Below are 20,642 nucleotides of genomic sequence, written 5' to 3'. Positions count from 1 at the left end.
TTTTGCGCAACCCCAAAACATGTATGCATGATTCGCTGGCCCCCGCCCATACCGCTCACACTCTCATCTGCTACCCCCTGAAAGAACCCACTCATCTCATCCGAGTCATATGCACCCTGTGCACCACCTTAAACTTTATCAGGCTCATCCTTGCACAAGAGGAGGTCCCATTTACCCGACACAGTGCCTCACTCCATTCTCCCCTCCCAACTCCTCTTCCCATTTCTCGTTGATCTTCACCACCCGCTCGCCTCCCTGCTCCCCCAGCTACTTGTATATATCCCCGATCCTTCCCTCCCCTTTGACATCCGGAAGCAGCAGTCGCTCCAGCAGGGTGCATCCTGGCAACCTAGGGAACCACCTCCAGACTTTTTGCACAAAGTCCCCAACCTGCAGATACCTGAACTCACTCCCCCTCGGCAGCTCTACCCTCTCCCTTAGCTCCTCCAGACTGGCAAACCCTTCCTCCGAATACAGATCCCTCACCTTGAATTTGCACACTGTGCCCCCCCCCCGACTCCAACCCATTATTCTCGCACAGTGGCGTTAACACCAAGATCCCTTCTATTTTAAAATGCCTCCTCAACTGATTCTATATCTTCACTGTGGATGAGGCAGCAGTGCTAACCACTGTACCACCTAATCTGTATCTGTATGTAAATAGATAAACAGATTTATGTGAATTTAGCTAATACCAAAGGTGTGTGATTCAGTCCCGCATGTATTAGAATGATCCTGTAAAGGTAGCGTATGTTTTAAAGGTTGAATACCAGGGGTGGGATTCTCCGCAAACTGGCGCGATGTCCGCTACCCGGTGCCAAAAACGGCGCGGATCAGTCCGGCGTCAGGCCCCCCAATCATCGCTAATTCTCCGGCCCAGAATGGGCTAGCAGCGGCGTGACGCCATTCGCGATGGCTCACGTTCGTCACGGCGTGACGGCTCAAAAGAGGCGCTGCTCCCCCACCCGACCAGAAGACCCGACTGGATGGCCGCGGCCGCGCAGCCCCGAGGTTCCAGTACTGCGACATCGAGGCGCTCCTGGACGCAGTGGAGCAGAAGAGGGAGGCCCTGTATCCCGGACACGGCCGCAGGGTCGCCCCACGCGTCAGCCGGCGTCTGTGGAGGGCGGTGGCAGAGGCCGTCAGCGCTGTGGCTCTCACACCACGGACAGGCACCCAGTGCCACAAGAAGGTGAACGACCTCATCAGGGCAGCCAGGGTGAGTCCCCCCCCCCTCTCTCCCCCATATCGCTCCTCCCCCATATCCATCATATCCCCCCTCCCCCATATCCCCTCTCCCCCATATCCCCTCTCCCCCATATCACCCATATCCCCCCATATCACCCATTTCCCCCACCCCCATTTCCCCCACCCCCATTTCCCCCACCCCCATTTCCCCCACCCCCATTTCCCCCCACCCCCATTTCCCCCCACCCCCATTTCCCCCCACCCCCATTTCCCCCCACCCCCATTTCCCCCCACCCCCATTTCCCCCCACCCCCATTTCCCCCCACCCCCATTTCCCCCCCACCCCCATTTCCCCCCACCCCCATTTCCCCCACCCCCATTTCCCCCCACCCCCATTTCCCCCCACCCCCATTTCCCCCCACCCCCATTTCCCCCACCCCCATTTCCCCCCACCCCCATTTCCCCCCACCCCCATTTCCCCCCACCCCCATTTCCCCCCACCCCCATTTCCCCACCCCCATTTCCCCCCACCCCCATTTCCCCCCACCCCCATTTCCCCCCACCCCCATTTCCCCCCACCCCCATTTCCCCCACCCCCATTTCCCCCCACCCCCATTTCCCCCCACCCCCATTTCCCCCCACCCCCATTTCCCCCCACCCCCATTTCCCCCCACCCCCATTTCCCCCCACCCCCATTTCCCCCCACCCCCATTTCCCCCCACCCCCATTTCCCCCCACCCCCATTTCCCCCACCCCCATTTCCCCCACCCCCATTTCCCCCACCCCCATTTCCCCCCACCCCCATTTCCCCCCACCCCCATTTCCCCCCACCCCCATTTCCCCCCACCCCCATTTCCCCCCACCCCCATTTCCCCCACCCCCATTTCCCCCACCCCCAATTCCCCCACCCCCAATTCCCCCACCCCCAATTCCCCCACCCCCAATTCCCCCACCCCCAATTCCCCCACCCCCAATTCCCCCACCCCCAATTCCCCCACCCCCATTTCCCCCACCCCCATTTCCCCCACCCCCATTTCCCCCACCCCCATTTCCCCCACCCCCATTTCCCCCACCCCCATTTCCCCCACCCCCATTTCCCCCACCCCCATTTCCCCCCACCCCCATTTCCCCCCACCCCCATTTCCCCCCACCCCCATTTCCCCCCACCCCCATTTCCCCCCACCCCCATTTCCCCCCACCCCCATTTCCCCCCACCCCCATTTCCCCCCACCCCCATTTCCCCCCACCCCATTTCCCCCACCCCCATTTCCCCCCACCCCCATTTCCCCCCACCCCCATTTCCCCCCACCCCCATTTCCCCCCACCCCCATTTCCCCCCACCCCCATTTCCCCCCACCCCCATTTCCCCCCACCCCCATTTCCCCCCACCCCCATTTCCCCCACCCCCATTTCCCCCCACCCCCATTTCCCCTCACCCCCATTTCCCCCCACCCCCATTTCCCCCCACCCCCATTTCCCCCCACCCCCATTTCCCCCCACCCCCATTTCCCCCCACCCCCATTTCCCCCCACCCCCATTTTCCCCCCACCCCCATTTCCCCCCACCCCCATTTCCCCCCTCCTCTCATCATCCATATCCCCCAGGTGAATCCAGCCCTAACCCTAACCTCTGCAATATATGCGCAACCGATGGCGTGCATTCATATATCTGTCTAACACTGTTGCCTTTTACCCCTGCCTCCTCCCGCCCCCCCCCCCCCCCCACCACCACCACCACCACAAGAGAAGCGCGCACACAACAATAGGGAGCATGAGAGGACTGGAGGGGTCCAGCTGATGAGAGGCCACTCACCGTACATGAGGAAAGGTCCCTGGAACTGGCTGGCGGACCTGGGGACCGGGAGGTTGCCGATGCAGAGGTCGGGGGCCCACCAGCAAGTGAGCCACCGACAGCCTGTCCCCATATCCCCCCCGCCCCCCATATCCCCCCCCGCCCCCCATATCCCCCCCCGCCCCCCATATCCCCCCCGCCCCCATATCCCCCACATCCCCCCGCCCCCAATATCCCCCCGCCCCCAATATCCCCCCCGCCCCCATATCCCCCCCGCCCCCATATCCCCCCCGCCCCCATATCCCCCCCGCCCCCATATCCCCCCCGCCCCCATATCCCCCCCGCCCCCATATCCCCCCCGCCCCCATATCCCCCCCGCCCCCCATATCCCCCCCGCCCCCCATATCCCCCCCGCCCCCCATATCCCCCCCGCCCCCCATATCCCCCCCGCCCCCCATATCCCCCCCGCCCCCCATATCCCCCCGCCCCCCATATTCCCCCCCGCCCCCCATATTCCCCCCGCCCCCCATATTCCCCCCGCCCCCCATATCCCCCCCGCCCCCCATATCCCCCCCGCCCCCATATCCCCCCCGCCCCCATATCCCCCCGCCCCCCATATCCCCCCCGCCCCCCATATCCCCCCCGCCCCCCATATCCCCCCCGCCCCCCATATCCCCCCCGCCCCCCATATCCCCCCCGCCCCCCATATCCCCCCCGCCCCCCATATCCCCCCCGCCCCCCATATCCCCCCCGCCCCCCATATCCCCCCCGCCCCCCATATCCCCCCCGCCCCCCATATCCCCCCCGCCCCCCATATCCCCCCCGCCCCCCATATCCCCCCCGCCCCCCATATCCCCCCCGCCCCCCATATCCCCCCCGCCCCCCATATCCCCCCCGCCCCCCATATCCCCCCCGCCCCCCATATCCCCCCCGCCCCCCATATCCCCCCCGCCCCCCATATCCCCCCCGCCCCCCATATCCCCCCCGCCCCCCATATCCCCCCCGCCCCCCATATCCCCCCCGCCCCCCATATCCCCCCCGCCCCCCCATATCCCCCCCGCCCCCCCATATCCCCCCCGCCCCCCCATATCCCCCCCGCCCCCCCATATCCCCCCCGCCCCCCATATCCCCCCCGCCCCCCATATCCCCCCCGCCCCCCATATCCCCCCCGCCCCCCATATCCCCCCCGCCCCCCATATCCCCCCCGCCCCCCATATCCCCCCCGCCCCCCATATCCCCCCCGCCCCCCATATCCCCCCCGCCCCCCATATCCCCCCCGCCCCCCATATCCCCCCCGCCCCCCCATATCCCCCCCGCCCCCCCATATCCCCCCCGCCCCCCCATATCCCCCCCGCCCCCCATATCCCCCCCGCCCCCCATATCCCCCCGCCCCCCATATCCCCCCGCCCCCCATATCCCCCCGCCCCCCATATCCCCCCGCCCCCCATATCCCCCCGCCCCCCATATCCCCATCCCCCCATATCCCCCCCGCCCCCCATATCCCCCCCGCCCCCCCATATCCCCCCCGCCCCCCCATATCCCCCCCGCCCCCCCATATCCCCCCCGCCCCCCCATATCCCCCCCGCCCCCCCATATCCCCCCCGCCCCCCCATATCCCCCCCGCCCCCCCATATCCCCCCCGCCCCCCCATATCCCCCCCGCCCCCCCATATCCCCCCCGCCCCCCCATATCCCCCCGCCCCCCCATATCCCCCCCGCCCCCCCATATCCCCCCCGCCCCCCCATATCCCCCCGCCCCCCCATATCCCCCCTACCCCCATATCCCCCCTCCCCCCATATCCCCCCTCCCCCCATATCACCTGATCACCGCCTGCGTGTCTAACCATGCATGCTTCATTGTGTATCGCAGGAGCAAATGTTGAGGCACCCATCCCCGCAGATGCCGACCGCCCGAAGGATGCCCCAGGGCGACCACGGGATACAGAGAGACCTGGACCCTCTGGCACGCGACGCCCGCAGGATGCCCCTCGGAGACCACGGGATACGGAGAGACCCGGGCCCTCTGGCATGCGACGCCCGCAGGATGCCCCTCGGAGACGGAGAGACCTGGAACAACAGGGAGACGACGCCCCCGTCTCATGGAGGTGCGGCGACGCAGGCGTGTGCCACCCAGTGACGAGGGGGGCAGCCACAGGCCCCCGTCGCAGCCGAGCCACAAAACCACAACCCAGTACACCCCTACCCAGGAGACCACTACCCAGGAAACTGAAATACAGGACAGTGACACAGAGTGGATGGATGGAGACGAACCGCCACCCCAAAGTACCATGGACTCCGAGTCGGATGATGTGCATGACACAACGCCACTGCTATCTCCAACACCCTCCGCCATCGCAGAGACACTCACCTCGGTTGGGCACTTTAGTGATGAGGCATCTGGTACACTCACTGGTGCGCACAACACAGCCGTCCCGGTACAGCAGGTGGAGGGAGGAGCAGCAGAGGGGCCGGGAGGTCGCAGGGCAGCCCGGCGCAAGCAAACATCTGCTGCCCAGATGGATCCCGGGTTCCTGGAGTTACCACACCCACCCATAGCTCCGATGCAACCACCGAACCTGGGACGAGTGAAGAGGGTGACGGCTGGCTTGCAGCGGCTGCAGTCGCAGGTGGAGGAGTCCACCCGCGTCCAGGAGCTGGGAGTGGTGCCAGTCATGCGTGCCACCCAGGCCGACATCGCACGGGTAGCGGCCGCGGTGGAGGTAATGGGTGCGACGGTGTCAGACATGGGGAGCGGTTTGCGAGGCCTGGGGCTTTCCGTGCAGGCGGCGTCTGTGGCCCAGGGTATGGCTGCCCTCTCACAGGAAGCCATGAGCCAGACCCAGCAGCAGATGGCAGAGGCGCTCCACGCCGTGGCCCAGTCTCAGCAGGCCATGGCCCAGTCTCAGCAGGCCATGGCCCAGTCTGTGCAGGCAATGGCCCAGTCTCTGCAGTCAGTGGCGCAGTCTCAGCAGGCCATCGCTGAGGGCATTGGCACCATTGCCCATGCGCTAGCCGGCGTCGCACAGTCACAGACAGGGATGGGCAACTCCCTGAGCTCCATGGCTGCAAACCTGCAGACCCTCGTCGATACCAGCATGGGCCTCCAGGACTGGCAGCGCCAGGTGTCGGAGGGGCGTCGGATGGCCAGTCCGTTCGCATCCCCGACCCATGTAGAGGCCCAGGGGCTATTGGGCACCCCGAGGGAGGAGGAGGTGCTGGGGCCCGTCGCTCGTCCCCCTGTTGGGGAGGTCCCGGAACACCTCGGATTCCCACCCCCCTTCCGTCCCAGGTGCATCGGGTGGGCAATGGGCAGGACAGGCTGGCAGCTCGCCATCCCAGTCGCCCGGGCCGCAGCCTGCCCCATCTAGGCCAGGACGCCCCAGGAAACGGCCGCCAAAGGGATCCCGAGGCAGAGGGCAGGAATCGCAGGAGTCCACCTGCAGTTCTGCTGTACCGTCTGGGGAACCACCTAGGCGTAGTCAAAGGGCCCGTAAGGCCAAACAATTAGACACTGAGTAAGATGGCATGGGTGCAGGGCACAGATGAGTTTTAGGGGCTAGGGCACGTGTATGCACTGTTTTTGTTGTTAAAATCAATTTTACACCAACAGAAGCTGCCTTTGTGCTCTGTCCAAAGCGTGCGGGGGTGTCATGTACGTTGAGCGCCAGTGTGTGTGTGAGGGTGTGGTCTTACGTCGGCCCCAGGTGAGTCTGCCCCCTTCCCGCTGGGCCTCCCTCACCATCCCCCCCCCTGGGCAGAGGACGGGACCGTGCGCTGCAAGGATGGTCCGGGTGGATGGTGGTACTGTGGCCATGGGTCAGACATCGTCCAACGATGTGGAGCCAGGAGCTCATCGGAGAGTGGGTTGTCATCATCCTCCATGGCCTGCAATAGACACGCTTCCACCGGCGACTGTGTGAGCACGGCCCGTTGTGTCGCAGGTGGATCTGCAATGGAGGGGTGGTGTGCATGCGGGTCGGGTGGGTGTGGTTGGGGGGGTGAGGGTGCTGGGTGGGTGGATGGGTGGGGGGGGGGTGAGGGTGTTCGGGTGTTGCCATGGTGTGAGGTATGTGGCCATACTCGCCGATTCCCACGCCGCCTAGTCAGTGAAGCGGGCGTCTATCAGCCTGTTCCATGCCCGTTGGCCCAGCCGGTAACAGTGGACAGCCACCCGGCCATGTCTAGCCCGCCTGCCCTGACCATTGCCCCCATCCCCCTCATCTGGGGAGGACTGCGCCTCTTCCTGCTGCTCCTCCACTCCGCCCTCCTCTGCCTGCGGCACATCGCCCCTCTGCTGGGCTATGTTGTGCAGGACGCAGCACACCACAATGATGCGGCCGACCCTGTCTGACGGATACTGGAGGGCGCCCCCAGAGAGGTCCAGGCACCTGAAACGCATTTTGAGCATGCCAAAGCACCTCTCTATCACACCCCTTGTCGCTGCATGGGCATCATTGTAGCGGTTCTCCGCGTCATTCTGTGGCCTCCGTATAGGCGTCATCAGCCACGACCGCAACGGGTAACCCCTGTCGCCCAGCAACCAGCCCCTCATCCGGGGGTGGCGTCCCTCGTACATGCCGGGGGATGTAAGACCGTGACAACACGTATGAGTCATGTAAACTTCCCGGGTACCGGGCGCAGACGTGCAGGATAATCATGCGGTGATTGCAGACCACCTGGATGTTCATGGAATAGGTCCCCTTCCTATTGGTGAACACGGCCCTGTTATCTGCAGGTGGCCGCACGGCGACGTGCATCCCATCGATCGCACCCTGGACCATGGGAAACCCGGCCACTGCAGAGAAGCCCACGGCCTGGGCATCCTGGCTGGCCCAGTCCACAGGGAAGCGGATGTAGCGGTCCGCAATGGCATATATGGCGTCTGTCACTGCCCGGATGCACCGGTGCACCGATGTCTGCGAGATGCCGGACAGGTCCCCACCTGGCGTCTGGAATGACCCCGTGGCATAAAGGTTCAGGGCCACCGTGACCTTGACGGACATGGGTAGAGGGTGTGTCCCCCCCCCCCAGTGCCACGCGGTGCCAGGTGTGCCAGCTGGTGGCAGATGTGAGCCACGGCTTCCCGGCTCATCCGGAGTCTCCTCCTGCATTCCCTGTCCATGAGGTCCTGGTACGACAGCCAGGGCCGGTACACACGGGTCCTCCTCGGGTGCCTCCATTGCCGTGGCACCACGACGTCCTCCTCCCCATCCTCGTGTTTCTCCTCCACCACGTGCTCCCCCTGCTCCTCCTCCTCCTCATCCTGTCGGGCGGGTGTCCCTCCAGCCTGGGATGCTGCCGCCTGCCCCATCCCCCCCCGTCCCCCTCCCCGGCACTCATCCTTCCGTCCCCCTCCCCGGCCCGCTCCCCGGCACCCCCCTCCCCGGCACTCACCCCCCCCTCCTGGTACTCCCCCGGCGGGCCGCGGGGGCGGGATTCACGGCAGCCCCCGGCGATTCTCCGACCCGGTGGGGGGTCGGAGAATCGCGCCCCAGTTATTAAATCAGTTTGAAGGAATTTTTCTTTGTGCGCTATTGTAAAATGGGCAGTAATGAATCAACAGTCTGTTTTACATCCCATGTTCCTTTTTTTTTAAGAACAGAAAGTTAGTTTCATTAAATAACAGAATTTGCATGCTTAAAGTTTCAATATTCTATAAATAATGCAATATCAAGGACAAAATGCATTCAAGCAGTAAAAATCGCAGCATCTGGATCTACCTTTTGGAATTCTGATGTGCCCAATTGGTATGTTGAAGTTATATTCTGTATTCCATGAATGGAGTTTCATTTAGGGCAATTGGACCCCCGCCCCCCCCTCCCAACTCCTGAAAGATTCTGATATCTTTATTCATAAAAGATGGGTTGGCAATGGGAAAAGTGTCAAATACGTATTTGGGGAGGACAAAAAAAGCTACAGAATACATAATGACTGGGAAGATACTGAGAGGGGTAGGAGAAGTGAGAGACCTTGGGTGCATGTCCACGGGTCTCTGAAGGTGGTAGGATGGGTAGATAAGATGGTAAAGAAAGCATATGGAATGTTTTCCTTTATTGGACGAGGTGTAGAATACAAAAACAGGGATGTAATAATGGAACTATGTAAAATAGTGGTGAAGACAGCTGGACTTTTGTGTACAGTTCTGGTCACCACATTACAGGAAATAATTGCTCTGGCGAAAGTACAGAAGGGATTTACAAAAATGTTGCTGAGGCATGAAAACAGCAGCTATAAGGAAATGTTGGATAGGGTGGGGTTGTTTTCCTTGGAGCCTAGGAGGCTGAGGGGTGACTTAATTGAGGTTTACTAAATGATGAGAGGCCTAGATAGAGTAGACAGGGATGCCTTGTTTCTCCTACCAGTGAGGTCAATTACAGAGAGCATAGATTTAAGGTGATTGGTGGAAGGATTAGAGGGGACATGAGGAAAAACTTCTTTACCTAAGGGTGGTGGGTGTTTGGAATTCGCTGCCTGGTTTGGTCGTGGAGGCATAAACCTCAACCCATTTAAAAGGTACATTGATCTGCACCTGAAGTGTTGTCGCCTGTAGATGCTGAAGGTGGGATTAGATTGGTCAGCTAAATTTTTTTTTTCCTTTGTCGATTGGCGTAGACACGATGGGCTGAATTGCCTATTTCTGTGCTATAACCTTTCTATGGTTCTATGGAGTGCTTTTGAACTGTTGCCATTTTGTCCTTCCCTATTTTGAAGAACATTTAGACAGTAAAATCTCTTTAGGAAACCATGGTAAGCCCAGGTATTTGAATTTGTGTCGTATCATTTTCACAAAACAAAATAAAATATGGGGAATAGGTAAACACTTCTACACACCATTTGTGACTATGTGTTGAAGGTTTAAATTATTTAGATGAAGGTTTAAATTATTTATATAAATTGATTAAAAGCTAGTTTATGTTATGTGCTTTGCCATAATTATTATTTTATATTTTGTGTACAAATCAGTAGTGTGCCCTCTTCATAATATGGACCAGGTTGACATTGTTTAAAAATATATATATACAACAAAAGCTTGTGAAATGCCCAGCCTTTGATAAATTAACAGCTTTCCTAGAAACTATGAATGTTGTCCATTCTCTTAAAATTTTGTGATGAGGATGTAATGTTTCCACTTCTGTACCAGCATTGACATCAGCATTCCACACCACCCCAGCCTTCATACTCCTCTGCCCCATGCAAAAGTTATTTTAATGTATAGTTATCACATTGAAGTGCACATGAATCCCAACCTTCATTAGTTATTTCCAACGGCACATATATTGTTTTAGCTTTCCATAATAAGAATTCTTGATGATTCCTTTATAATACTACTAATTTGATGTTGAATTGTGGCCAAAATCATTGCACTTTGGGCACCATTTAATCATAGAATCATAGAATTTACAGTGCAGAAGGAGGCCATTTGGCCCATCGAGTCTGCACCGACCCTTTGGAAAGAGCACCCCACTTAAGCCCCACACCTCCATCCTATCCCAGTAACCCCATCTAACCTTTTTGGACACTAAGGGCAATTTAGCATTCCCAATCCACTTAACCTGCACATCTTTGGAATGTGGGAGGAAACCGGAGCACCCGGAGGAAACTCACGCAAATACTGGGAGAGTGTGCAGACTCCGCACAGACAGTACCCAAGCTGGGAATCGAACCTGGGACCGTGGCGCTGTGAAGCAACCGTGCTAAGCACTGTGCTACCGTGCTGCCCATAATGGCTGCTTTGCGCTTAAGCGAGAGCACGATGAGGCCATTAAATCGTGGGAGGTCAAAAACGAGTATGGCGCCAGGTGCCATTCTGTTTGCAATCTAACCAGCCCCCTCCCATTGGCGAAATCAGGATCCCGCCATAGCATGGCAAGAAATCAATAATCACCACAAGGCCAATCTCCATACAAGCAACAGCCTCCCGTGATTTAACCGCCTCCCCAGCAAGTGCTCACACGGGCGCCGATTAGTACTCCGTTTTTAAAAACACAAAGCTGGTGGAAGGGCTGCAACGGGGACCCGATGAGTAGCCATCTTTGCTCACAGCCAAAGAGCGAAGTTAGCAAGGCCTGGATTTTATGCCCCTGAAAAGATGGTGGTGAGCCAGTAGCAATTGCAAAGTGCAGTTAAGAATCAACCAAAGTATGCAACTCCAGATTCACAACATTGGCCAAATCAGGTTAGGACAATGGATTACCTTCCCTAAAGGACATTAGTGGGCCAGATGGGTTTTTGGCAATCAGATAGTTACAAGATCACCGTTACTGATACTAGCCTTTTATTCCAGATTTATTTAATTAACTTAAATTAAGTCCCGCTTTAACTTAGTAGTATTAGAATCGCCAAGAAAAGTAAAAAAAATCTATCAGTTGTTTTCTTCCCTCCATTCTTGAACATAATGGTTCCTTGCTGGGTTATTATAACAACCGACTCTCACCTTCCTCATATTGGTAGCCAATACTCGTCTGTGAGGCTTGAAGGGGATGTCTTGTCTAATATATTTAATTTTTCTAATAGTAATTTACAGAAATACCAACGCCAACTATCTAAATCAAGGTTTCCCAAACTTTCCCAGCTGTGGAATCCTTTTGACCTCCCAAAGGAGGAAGCTTCCCCTGGGAAACATCTTTATTATAATGAATTTTTTTTTTTTCGTTCATGGGATGTGGGTGTCGCTGGCTGGGCCAGCATTTATTGCCTAATCCGAAGGACATTTAAGAGTCAATCACACAGTTGTGGATCCGGCATCACATGTAGGCAGATCAGGTAAGGATGGCAGAATTCCTTCCCTAAAGGACATTAGTGAGTGAACCAGGTGGGGTTTTACAACAACCAATAATGATTTCATGGTTTCATTAAACTTGAATTCCAGAATTTTAATGAATTAAAATTTCACCTTTCTATGTTGGGATTTTAAAATTATTATTATTGCACAATAGTTGCAAATGTATAAAAACAAACTTAAAAAAAAAAGATGTTTCTATGATGTGTTGTATGTAACATTTATTATAATAAAGTTCTGTTATTCAACAAATACCTCTAGGTTTTACCTTAATTTTGTTATTTTTAATGGGCTCACCCACATACATACATACACACTCCACCTCACCCTCACTGGCCCACCCTTTCCCTCACTCAACTTCACTCTCACTCCACTTGCGTCTCCCTGCCGTGCTCTTCTCGCACACTCTGGAATGGGTGGTGGGGAAGAGGCCTCGGCTCTTTTCAGGGATGGGGGCGGGTGCGTCACATCAACTCTGTTCTTTTCGGGGGCTCCATCTGCTCTCTTTGGTTGTGGTGTCCCATCGGCAATTTTTTTGGGGGGGAGGGTCGTCTCGGCCTCGGCTCTTCTTGGGATCCATGGCCGATCTGACCGCGGAACCCAATTTGGGAACCCCTGATCTAAATTCTTTGTTTTCGGCTGCTTGGAAATGTGTGTGTGTTTTTTGTGCAGGCAGGAAGGAGGGTAGATAATTTGTTCTATTTTTAAATTATGTAAAGAAAGTGAAGCAATTTTGAATGTTTGAACATGGTGTGTTAGGAATGCAGTTATGGGCTCAAGCCAGAATTTATGATGCTTTCAATGCACCTGTAATATTACACCTGCAACATTTCTTTGAGACAAAGGTGTGGTTTACTGTGGGTTGACATGAATCAATATAAATTCAACTAATGGTGACATTTATTTTCTGTTATTTATTATGGAGCTGCGATTACACGGAAACATTGAGAAAAACTACCTGCATATATTATTAAAACAACTACTTGCATTTGTATAGTACCACTAACATAGGAAAACAAGGGGATGCTATCAGACAAAGTTTGACACTGAGCTACTGGAGATATTAGGACTGGGGACCAAAAGCATGATTAAAACTTGCAAAAGTATGTATCTGTGCAATGGTGTATTCCAGAGTGGGAATTTTGACTATTTTACTTCTGAATGCTTTCTCCCATGCTATAAAAATCTTCCTCCCATGCTATAAAAAACCACGGGCCCCCTGTAACATGGTTCAAGTATTTTTCTGTATATATATTTTTTTTAAATGTATAATTAAATATTATTTTTGTTTTACTTGTTGATGCTCCTGAACACTAAATTGTGACATGGGTACCACAACTGGGCTTTAACGAGGGCTATGATGAAAGATTGCAACTGAGTCACCTTGTGAGCAGCGAAGCTCAGTTACCGGACATTGGCTGAATTATAGCTCCTTCTCAAGGAACAGATTAAAATGTTGGTGGGGTTGGAGGACTGCAGCTCCTAATTTATCTTGAATAAATCTTTGCTCGGCTCATATTCTGTAATTGCACTCTTGTCATCAATTAACTTTATAAGAAACTAAATTGAAGTTTCTTCTCCGTATTGCAGTGAGAAAGAAATTGGAAATTTGACGAATTTAAATTGTATAGCATTTTTAATTGACTTGTTGACGAGCAATGGTAAGTCCTGTTTTCAATTTAGTAATATACTGATTTTGTCTTTTGTTTTAGGTATTTTGTGAGCATCTAGAATACCATCGAAAAAAGGATCAAGAAACCATACACATTATTTTCCGAAGAGAACAATGTACTGAAGTGCCTTCATTGGAAAAGAAGCAATAGTTTTAATTTGTTTTCAAAGGGAGGATGAATAGTGAGGAAGAGTTTTATGATGCTGTTACAGGCAAGTGGCTTGACTAGCATTTGACAGTTGCATCTGTATTATGTTGGTATTTATTTCTAATGCAGGGAATGATAAGTCAAAGCTGCTGAAAGCTGTTTTTACCTTTGTTTCTGGTGATTTGACAGTAGCATGCCATTCCTTTTTGGAGATGTTACTACCATGAGGACAAATTTAAAAATAACTTCAGGGACCTAAAAAAAATATGTAATGAATATTCAATGTTTAGATGTATCAATCTCAGTAACTTTGAATGTGTATCTAATCTCTCCTAAACAGGAGAAAAACCCCTTAATTGTGTCTTGGAGAATTTAGGTGTGTCTTCTCTATGAGTGAAAGATCACGGGCAGGATTCTCCGCTCCACCGCTGGCAGCGGGATTTCCGTCCCACCAGCCGGCCAATGGGATTTCCCATTGTGGGCAGCCCCACACCGCCGGGAAATCGCCGGGCATGGGTGCGCTGCCGGCGCAACGGAGAATCCAACCCCACATGTACTCAATACTTACTGAAAGATATTGGATGAGATCTTCAGGCTGTTCATGGAAGATCCTGCCAATGGTGCACCCCTACGGCAGGTTTCCAGGTGGCATGGGGTGGATTCAATGGGAAATCTGTGGATACAAAAAGAAACAAAGGGTGGAATTTTCCCATATTTGTTCTGTGTCGGGCTCTAACTGAAACAACGCGTACAGCTCTCCAGCTGTACGATTAAATATTATTTTTGTTTTACTTGATGTTAAACATGTTGCTGCTCCTGAGCACTAAATTGTGACATGGGTACCAGAACTGGGCTTTAATGAGGGCTGTGATGAAACATTGTAGCTGTAGGCTGAATTATAGCTCCTTCACCTCAAGGAACAGATTAACATGGTGGTGGAGTTGGAGGGGTGCAGTTTCTAATTTATCTTTTTAATAAATCTTTGCTAGGCTCATATTCTGTAATTGCACTCTTGTCATCTATTAACTTTATAAGAAACTAAATTGTAGTTTCTTCTCCATATTGCAATGAGGAAATTGGAAATTTGATAACATTATATGAATTTGATAACACCTAACTTACAAAGTAGAACACAATTAATTATTTATATTATTACTTTAATATAGGGTTTGAATCGGATGATTCTGAAACTAGAATGGGTCCAATGGTGTCGAGTGATTCATTGAGTTTTTCCAGTAAAAGTGGAAGCAGTACATCTGGACAGAATGTTCACAACAGAGTCCCAACCCAAGAAAATGGAATTAAAAAACATAGGTAAGGTTGGTTGATGGTATGTCAAGCTTTGTATGATGTAGATCCTAGGTGAGTATTGCAGCCTTTCAGAACATGAAATTAAGTAGGCGCAGGACAGTTTGGCTGAATAGCTATATTCTCATTCCTGCAGTATAATATTTACTCCTGGCAAGACAAATTTTTATCAACTGCTTTTATTTGTGAAATTAATAATGCCGAAAAAGTATTGCAGTAAGTAATCTTGACTGTAAAATGTTTTGATCTTTTTGAGTCCTGAAATTCTGCATCTGCTACAGTTACATTTCTTTTCTTACAGAAGTGCTTTACCAGCTCCAATGTTTAGTAGAAATCAATTAAGTTTGTGGAGCATTTTAAAAAAGTGCATTGGATTGGTGAGTACATATTGGTTGCCTGATTTAAATCAACTTTAGAGACTTGCTGAATGTTTTAACGATAATGATATTTCTAACGTTAAAATTATTCCTGATTGTTGATATATATTTGGGATTTGTAGTTGAAGGAACCAGTTATGCATTTTAACAATGTGCCAATATTTGGTCACATTGCCCACTTCCAACCCCCCCCCACTGTCCAGTTGAGTGTCTGTATCACCAACTTGTCCAACTTCCTGGACATGCCATGATTTCATTCTGTTGAACATTGGAAGAACCAAAGACATAGGGCTGGATTCTCCTTAGCCCGACGCCAAAATCATGATTGGCGATCGGGCAGAGAATGGATTCTGTTGCCGGAATCGATGCCGGCACCGGTTTGACACCGGTCTGCCATGCTCCCCCCCCCCCCCTCCCCCCAAAACTGGCATCATCATCGTAATGCGCACCGTACGCCATTTCAACGGTGTTGGCATGTCATCGGCCGGCCCACCCGCAATGCTCTGCCCCCGATGGGCCGAGTCCCTGATGGTGCGTGCCACGTGTGGTCCCGGGCATGCGAGAATCCGGCATGTCAGCTGTGGACAGTGTCTGCCCCACCCTGACCAATGTCTCCAATATGTTTTGTCTCAACCATGCCTTGTCTATTCCAACACTGCTGCCTGTTCTTCCTTCTTTCACCCTCTTATACATCAGGTCATACATCAGAATATGCTGCTCATATTCTGAGCTGTGCTGGTCCTTCGCCCATCACCCCAGTATTTGTTTACCTACATCAGCTTTCAAGCTTACAACTTAAACTTCTCAACTTCATGTTCACCTCTCCTTGTCTTTGCAACCTCTTTCCGCCCTATTGCCTCTTAACTCTGGCCTTGCCCTTCATTCCCTTAACTGCGTGGTCATGCAGCTATGTACATGCTAAACTCTGGGTGAGATCTTCCGGCTGTTCACAGCGGGATCCTCTGGTTCCGCCAGTGGCGCACCCCTGCCCCAGGTTTCCCGGTGGCATGGCGGGATTCAATGGAAATCCCATTGACAGCGACAGGGCCTGATGATCCCGCCGCTGGCCAACAGCAGGCTCCCTCCTGCTGCCAAGAAACATGCTGCAGGGAGGCCAGAGACTCTCTCCCTCTATCCCTAAAATTCTCCAGCCCTCTATCCTCTTTTAAGATAATTCTTAAAACCAAACTCTAGACCAATATTTTGTTACCACTTTATTTCAGTGTCAATTTTGTTTGTTTACACTTCTGTGTTTTCCTAAATTAAAAGTGCAATTTGATGCCATTTGGAAATGAGGATAAGAAATTAACTAAACCCAAAGGCAGTACAGTAAAGAGAAATTTTGTTTTTCTGTTTTATGTATTGATTCGTCTTAAAAAACATATATTTTTATCTTCAGTTAAACAGTACTACTGTGAAAATTAATTAATTGAGCAGGATTTTCCGGGAAAGGCTTCAGGACCCCAATGTCCTAATTGGCGTTCTGAGCTGGCAAGACTGGCATCTTCCTAAGATGGCATCCTAATTGGCTGGCTCCGACCTTGCCGTCCTAGTAAAAATGGTGGACTGTGTTTCCAATACTGCTGACTCTATGAAAGGGTTGGCAGGTGTAGAGCTTTAGCATCCACACCAAGAGATGTGCATGCTACGGAGGCAGGCAGGAGACTGGGTGGCATCCTTGGAGGAGGTTAAAATTAAATATATTAATCAGCGAGGGGGTGGCGGTGCCATTAGGCTCTGTGCTCTTGAGGGGAGATCCCTCAGGTTCGCTCAATGGGGCAGCCTTTCCTGCCCACTGCCCCTTCTGAATGTTACCATCCGCTTGTGCCCTCCCTGCGGGATTCCACCAGCAATCCTGCCCCTTAATGAGGCCTTAATTATGTAAATTGACTACCTACCTGGGCCTGGGAATGTTCCCTGGCAGCTGGAATGTGTGCCAGTGCTGTTCCCCGCTACTTCCCCAGTCCCTCCCACTCCAAGCACGTCACTTCAGGGGTAGAAAAATTCAGCTCATTACGTCTAATATGAAAATTAACAATTAGCAATGTCTTCATGTTTTGTTCCTTAGGAGTTGTCAAAAATTACTATGCCCATTATATTCAATGAACCTTTGAGCTTTCTGCAACGAATTACAGAATACATGGAACACACGTACCTCATTCACAAGGCTTCTATGCTTTCTGATTCGATAGAGAGATTGCAGGTGAGAATGCTCGAGAGAGTTTCCAGCTGAAAATATCTTCAGGCTTCAGGTTTATTGAGCTTTGCTTTTTGCAGGCTCCATGGTTGATAATCAAAATAATGCTGTGTTAAGTGTGCAATTCAATGGTGAAGTCAATGACTTTTGGTGAACCTACCGGTCGTAGTATCAGATGTTAGAAACTTGACCTACAATACATTTATAGTCATTTGGTAGTACAGAACTTGAATATTGCTGAAAATATTTTTTGGCGAATCCAGGTTTGATTCCAGCCTTGAGTGACTGTGGAGTTTGCACATTCTCCCTGTGTGTGTGTGGGGGTTTCCTCCAGATCTCCATTTCCTCCCACAGTCAAAAGATGTGCAGGTTAGGTGGGTTGGCCATAATCAATGCATTGGGTTACAGGGATAGAGTGGGGGAGTGGGCCTAGTAGAGTGTTCTTTTGAAGCGTTGGTGCAGATTCGATGGGTGGAATGGTCTCCTGCACTGTAGGAATTCTTTGATTCTTTGAGTCCAATGCAAGGGAATCAACAAATTTATACTGTATGAGATGAGAGTGCTGATTGGTTGGAAAGTGGACTCTGGTTGAGGAGTTGTCATGGAGAATACAACAGTTGGTGGTGGCTGATGATTAACTGCCAAGCATTGAAATGAAATGAAAATAAAAATCGCTTATTGTCACAAGTAGGCTTCAAATTAAGTTACTGTGAAAAGCCCCTAGTCGCCACATTCCAGCGCCTGTTCGGGGAGGCTGGTACGGGAGTTGAACCGTCCTGCTGGCCTGCCTTGGTCTACTTTCAAAGTCAGCGATTTAGCTGTGCTAAACAGCCCCTAAACATTTTAAACAGCATTGTTTAAAATCTCAGCCAGGAGCTTGACTCTGGTCAAGGCATTGTCCTGAGGAATGAACCAGTGATTAACTGTCACCTTTTTAATAGCTAAAACAGGCAGAATGTGTGTAGATGTTTTTTCTGTTTGCAAAGAATAGGGCCCTGTATATTAATGTCTGTAGCTTCCAGTACATGCAAATGCACCACACTTTGAACCCGACTTGAATCTTAAATTGTTTGTCAGTGTCATTCTTAGCACAGTAAGGATTATTTCACAAATGTCCAAACGTGAAAACACATCTAATATTGGACATTCTTTGTGTTTTGCAATCACAGGTTGGTTGCGTATGGTATGTACCTTGTTCATTGCAAAGGGATATGCTGTTTGATACAATCCGCTAGTCTTTGGGATGTATGTCTACTTACCTAGCATGATACTGGCATTGAAATTCAAATACCATATGAATAGGCAGAAAGTCTTTTTGACTTGTCAGCAGCATCCTGTTAGTGGCCAATACCGCTCATGTTGCTACTTCATAGTAACAGCACAAAACAGCTAGCTTCATCTGTTGCTCAAATTTTAAACACCATGTCCTTCTTGGCAACCTAAGTTAGACTGGGACCTTTCCAGGGGCAAAAGTGACATCTATAGGCCTGTTTATGAGTTTGCGCAATATTCAGCACAAAATGATTTGATGCCCGCAGGATGACTTTGCTCCCTATTTCAGCATCAAGCTTGGTCAGAAAATGATGAGAAAAGACCCTATTTACAAGGTTGCCAATAAGGTGATCCATGTGGATCTGTAAGAATCCCAATGCGTATATTGACTATTGAAGGCAGGTTTGAGGAAGACTGGTAGGGGGTTCGCCTTCTGTTGCATAATGGCTACCTTCATCAGGCTCGCACTGTAGCACATTTGTGTAGTTCATTCCTCAGGGCAATGCCTTGATCAATCAGTGTCAAGCTGCCTGGTTTAAATTTCAAATAATGCTTGGCAGTGAACTGTGACAGGCATCAACTGGTACCTTCTCCGTGGCAATGGCAATGCCTCATTCAATCAGCACTCTCTTCTCATACAATGTAAATGTGTAGATTTCCCTTGCATTGTATTCTTGTGAATGTCCTGATGAGCACAAGATGAAAAGCTTTGACAGAAAATGTCTCTCTTGTTAGCAATACTAAAATCTATGTACTTTGGTTTTGTAATTTGATTTGGTTCATAGATCAAGATCTTTAAGTAAGTTCTACCAATTTGGAGTCCAAATAAAGTTGCTGAATTTGTGGCATTTAGTATTCAAAACAGATGTCAGATATACCAAAATTAAAGTGATATCTGATGCATGTTTAAATATTAAAAAATGTGAAATGCAGAGAAATTGTTCTTGTTGATTTAACTGACCCCCATTGCAACCTAGGGTTGGTGGCATTTGGAAAACTTTCTATTTTAACTCTTCAAATACTAATGGTTTTAAATGAGCTGTTTGGAATTTTCATAAGTACTGCTTCAAACATCAAAGCATTCCTGTTTTTATCATTCTTTGTTCCTGCCACAGACTGTCGCCGCGTTTGCAGTTTCTGCCGTAGCGTCACAGTGGGAAAGGACTGGAAAGCCATTCAACCCACTACTTGGTGAAACCTATGAACTTAGAAGGTGATGTACAAATTGCAAGATTTCACATAAATAACGTCTACTTGTACAAGTTACATTGGTAGCACGGTAGCAGTTCCAGAAATGTACCAATTACACATCTCTCAAAGAAATCAATGTGGTAAATTTATAGATCCAGGACCCAATTATAAGAAGCTGTTTTAATGAGGGTTGATTGATATTCAGTGCCCTTTTGAAATAATGTCAGAAATGCCAATAGTAAATATTTTTGGGGGTGGGTGGGGTTCAAAATTATTGATTTTTACCATCAGGATTAACATTTCCTGCTGAACTCAGTTATTTCATTTGTAACTTCGGTCTTTGATGTTAATGGAATATGCTCTTGAGCATGTTTTTGCTGTAATTTTCTTTCTTCCCCCATTCATTTGATCTTATTGGACAGAGCACAGCATGTGTCTATAAGTGCCGAAAGGATAAATAACTTAGCCCCAGACATTTTATGCTACAGATGAATCAGATATGAGGAAGTATGTAGTTGCTGCCCAACTCTCTTTTGGCAATTTCTGTTTTTGTAGAAAGGAATTAAATTTGGATGAGATTGCAAATTTATTTGAGCGTAAGATAGGCTGACCCAATCATTTTTATTTTTGAATTACTCTAAACTAGCAATTTGCTAGTCAGAATGACAGTACCTGAAAAGATTTAATTTGAAGGGACCTTTGGATGTCTTGTGTCCTTTT

The 20,642-nt window shown here is 51.1% G+C and overlaps 1 protein-coding gene across 4 annotated transcripts in view; it reads left to right on the top strand.

The window, feature by feature from the left end:
- The window catches only part of osbpl2b (oxysterol binding protein-like 2b), a 120,621-nt gene that overhangs the window by 53,050 nt on the left and 46,929 nt on the right, over positions 1-20,642 (top strand). For all 4 annotated transcript variants that reach the window (XM_072515089.1, XM_072515088.1, XM_072515086.1 and 1 more), the window contains 5 exons: positions 13,470-13,641; positions 14,744-14,891; positions 15,187-15,262; positions 17,331-17,465; positions 19,847-19,944. In XM_072515089.1, coding sequence (XP_072371190.1) covers positions 13,605-13,641; positions 14,744-14,891; positions 15,187-15,262; positions 17,331-17,465; positions 19,847-19,944 — 494 coding nt within the window. In that variant the 5' untranslated portion in view covers positions 13,470-13,604. The remainder of the gene's footprint in view (positions 1-13,469; positions 13,642-14,743; positions 14,892-15,186; positions 15,263-17,330; positions 17,466-19,846; positions 19,945-20,642) is intronic.

The sequence above is a fragment of the Scyliorhinus torazame genome, chromosome 8 (genome assembly GCF_047496885.1).
Source record: "Scyliorhinus torazame isolate Kashiwa2021f chromosome 8, sScyTor2.1, whole genome shotgun sequence".
Lineage (NCBI taxonomy): Eukaryota > Metazoa > Chordata > Chondrichthyes > Carcharhiniformes > Scyliorhinidae > Scyliorhinus > Scyliorhinus torazame.
Note: the sequence above shows the minus strand (reverse complement) of the source record. Positions and strands in the feature narration are given on the sequence as shown.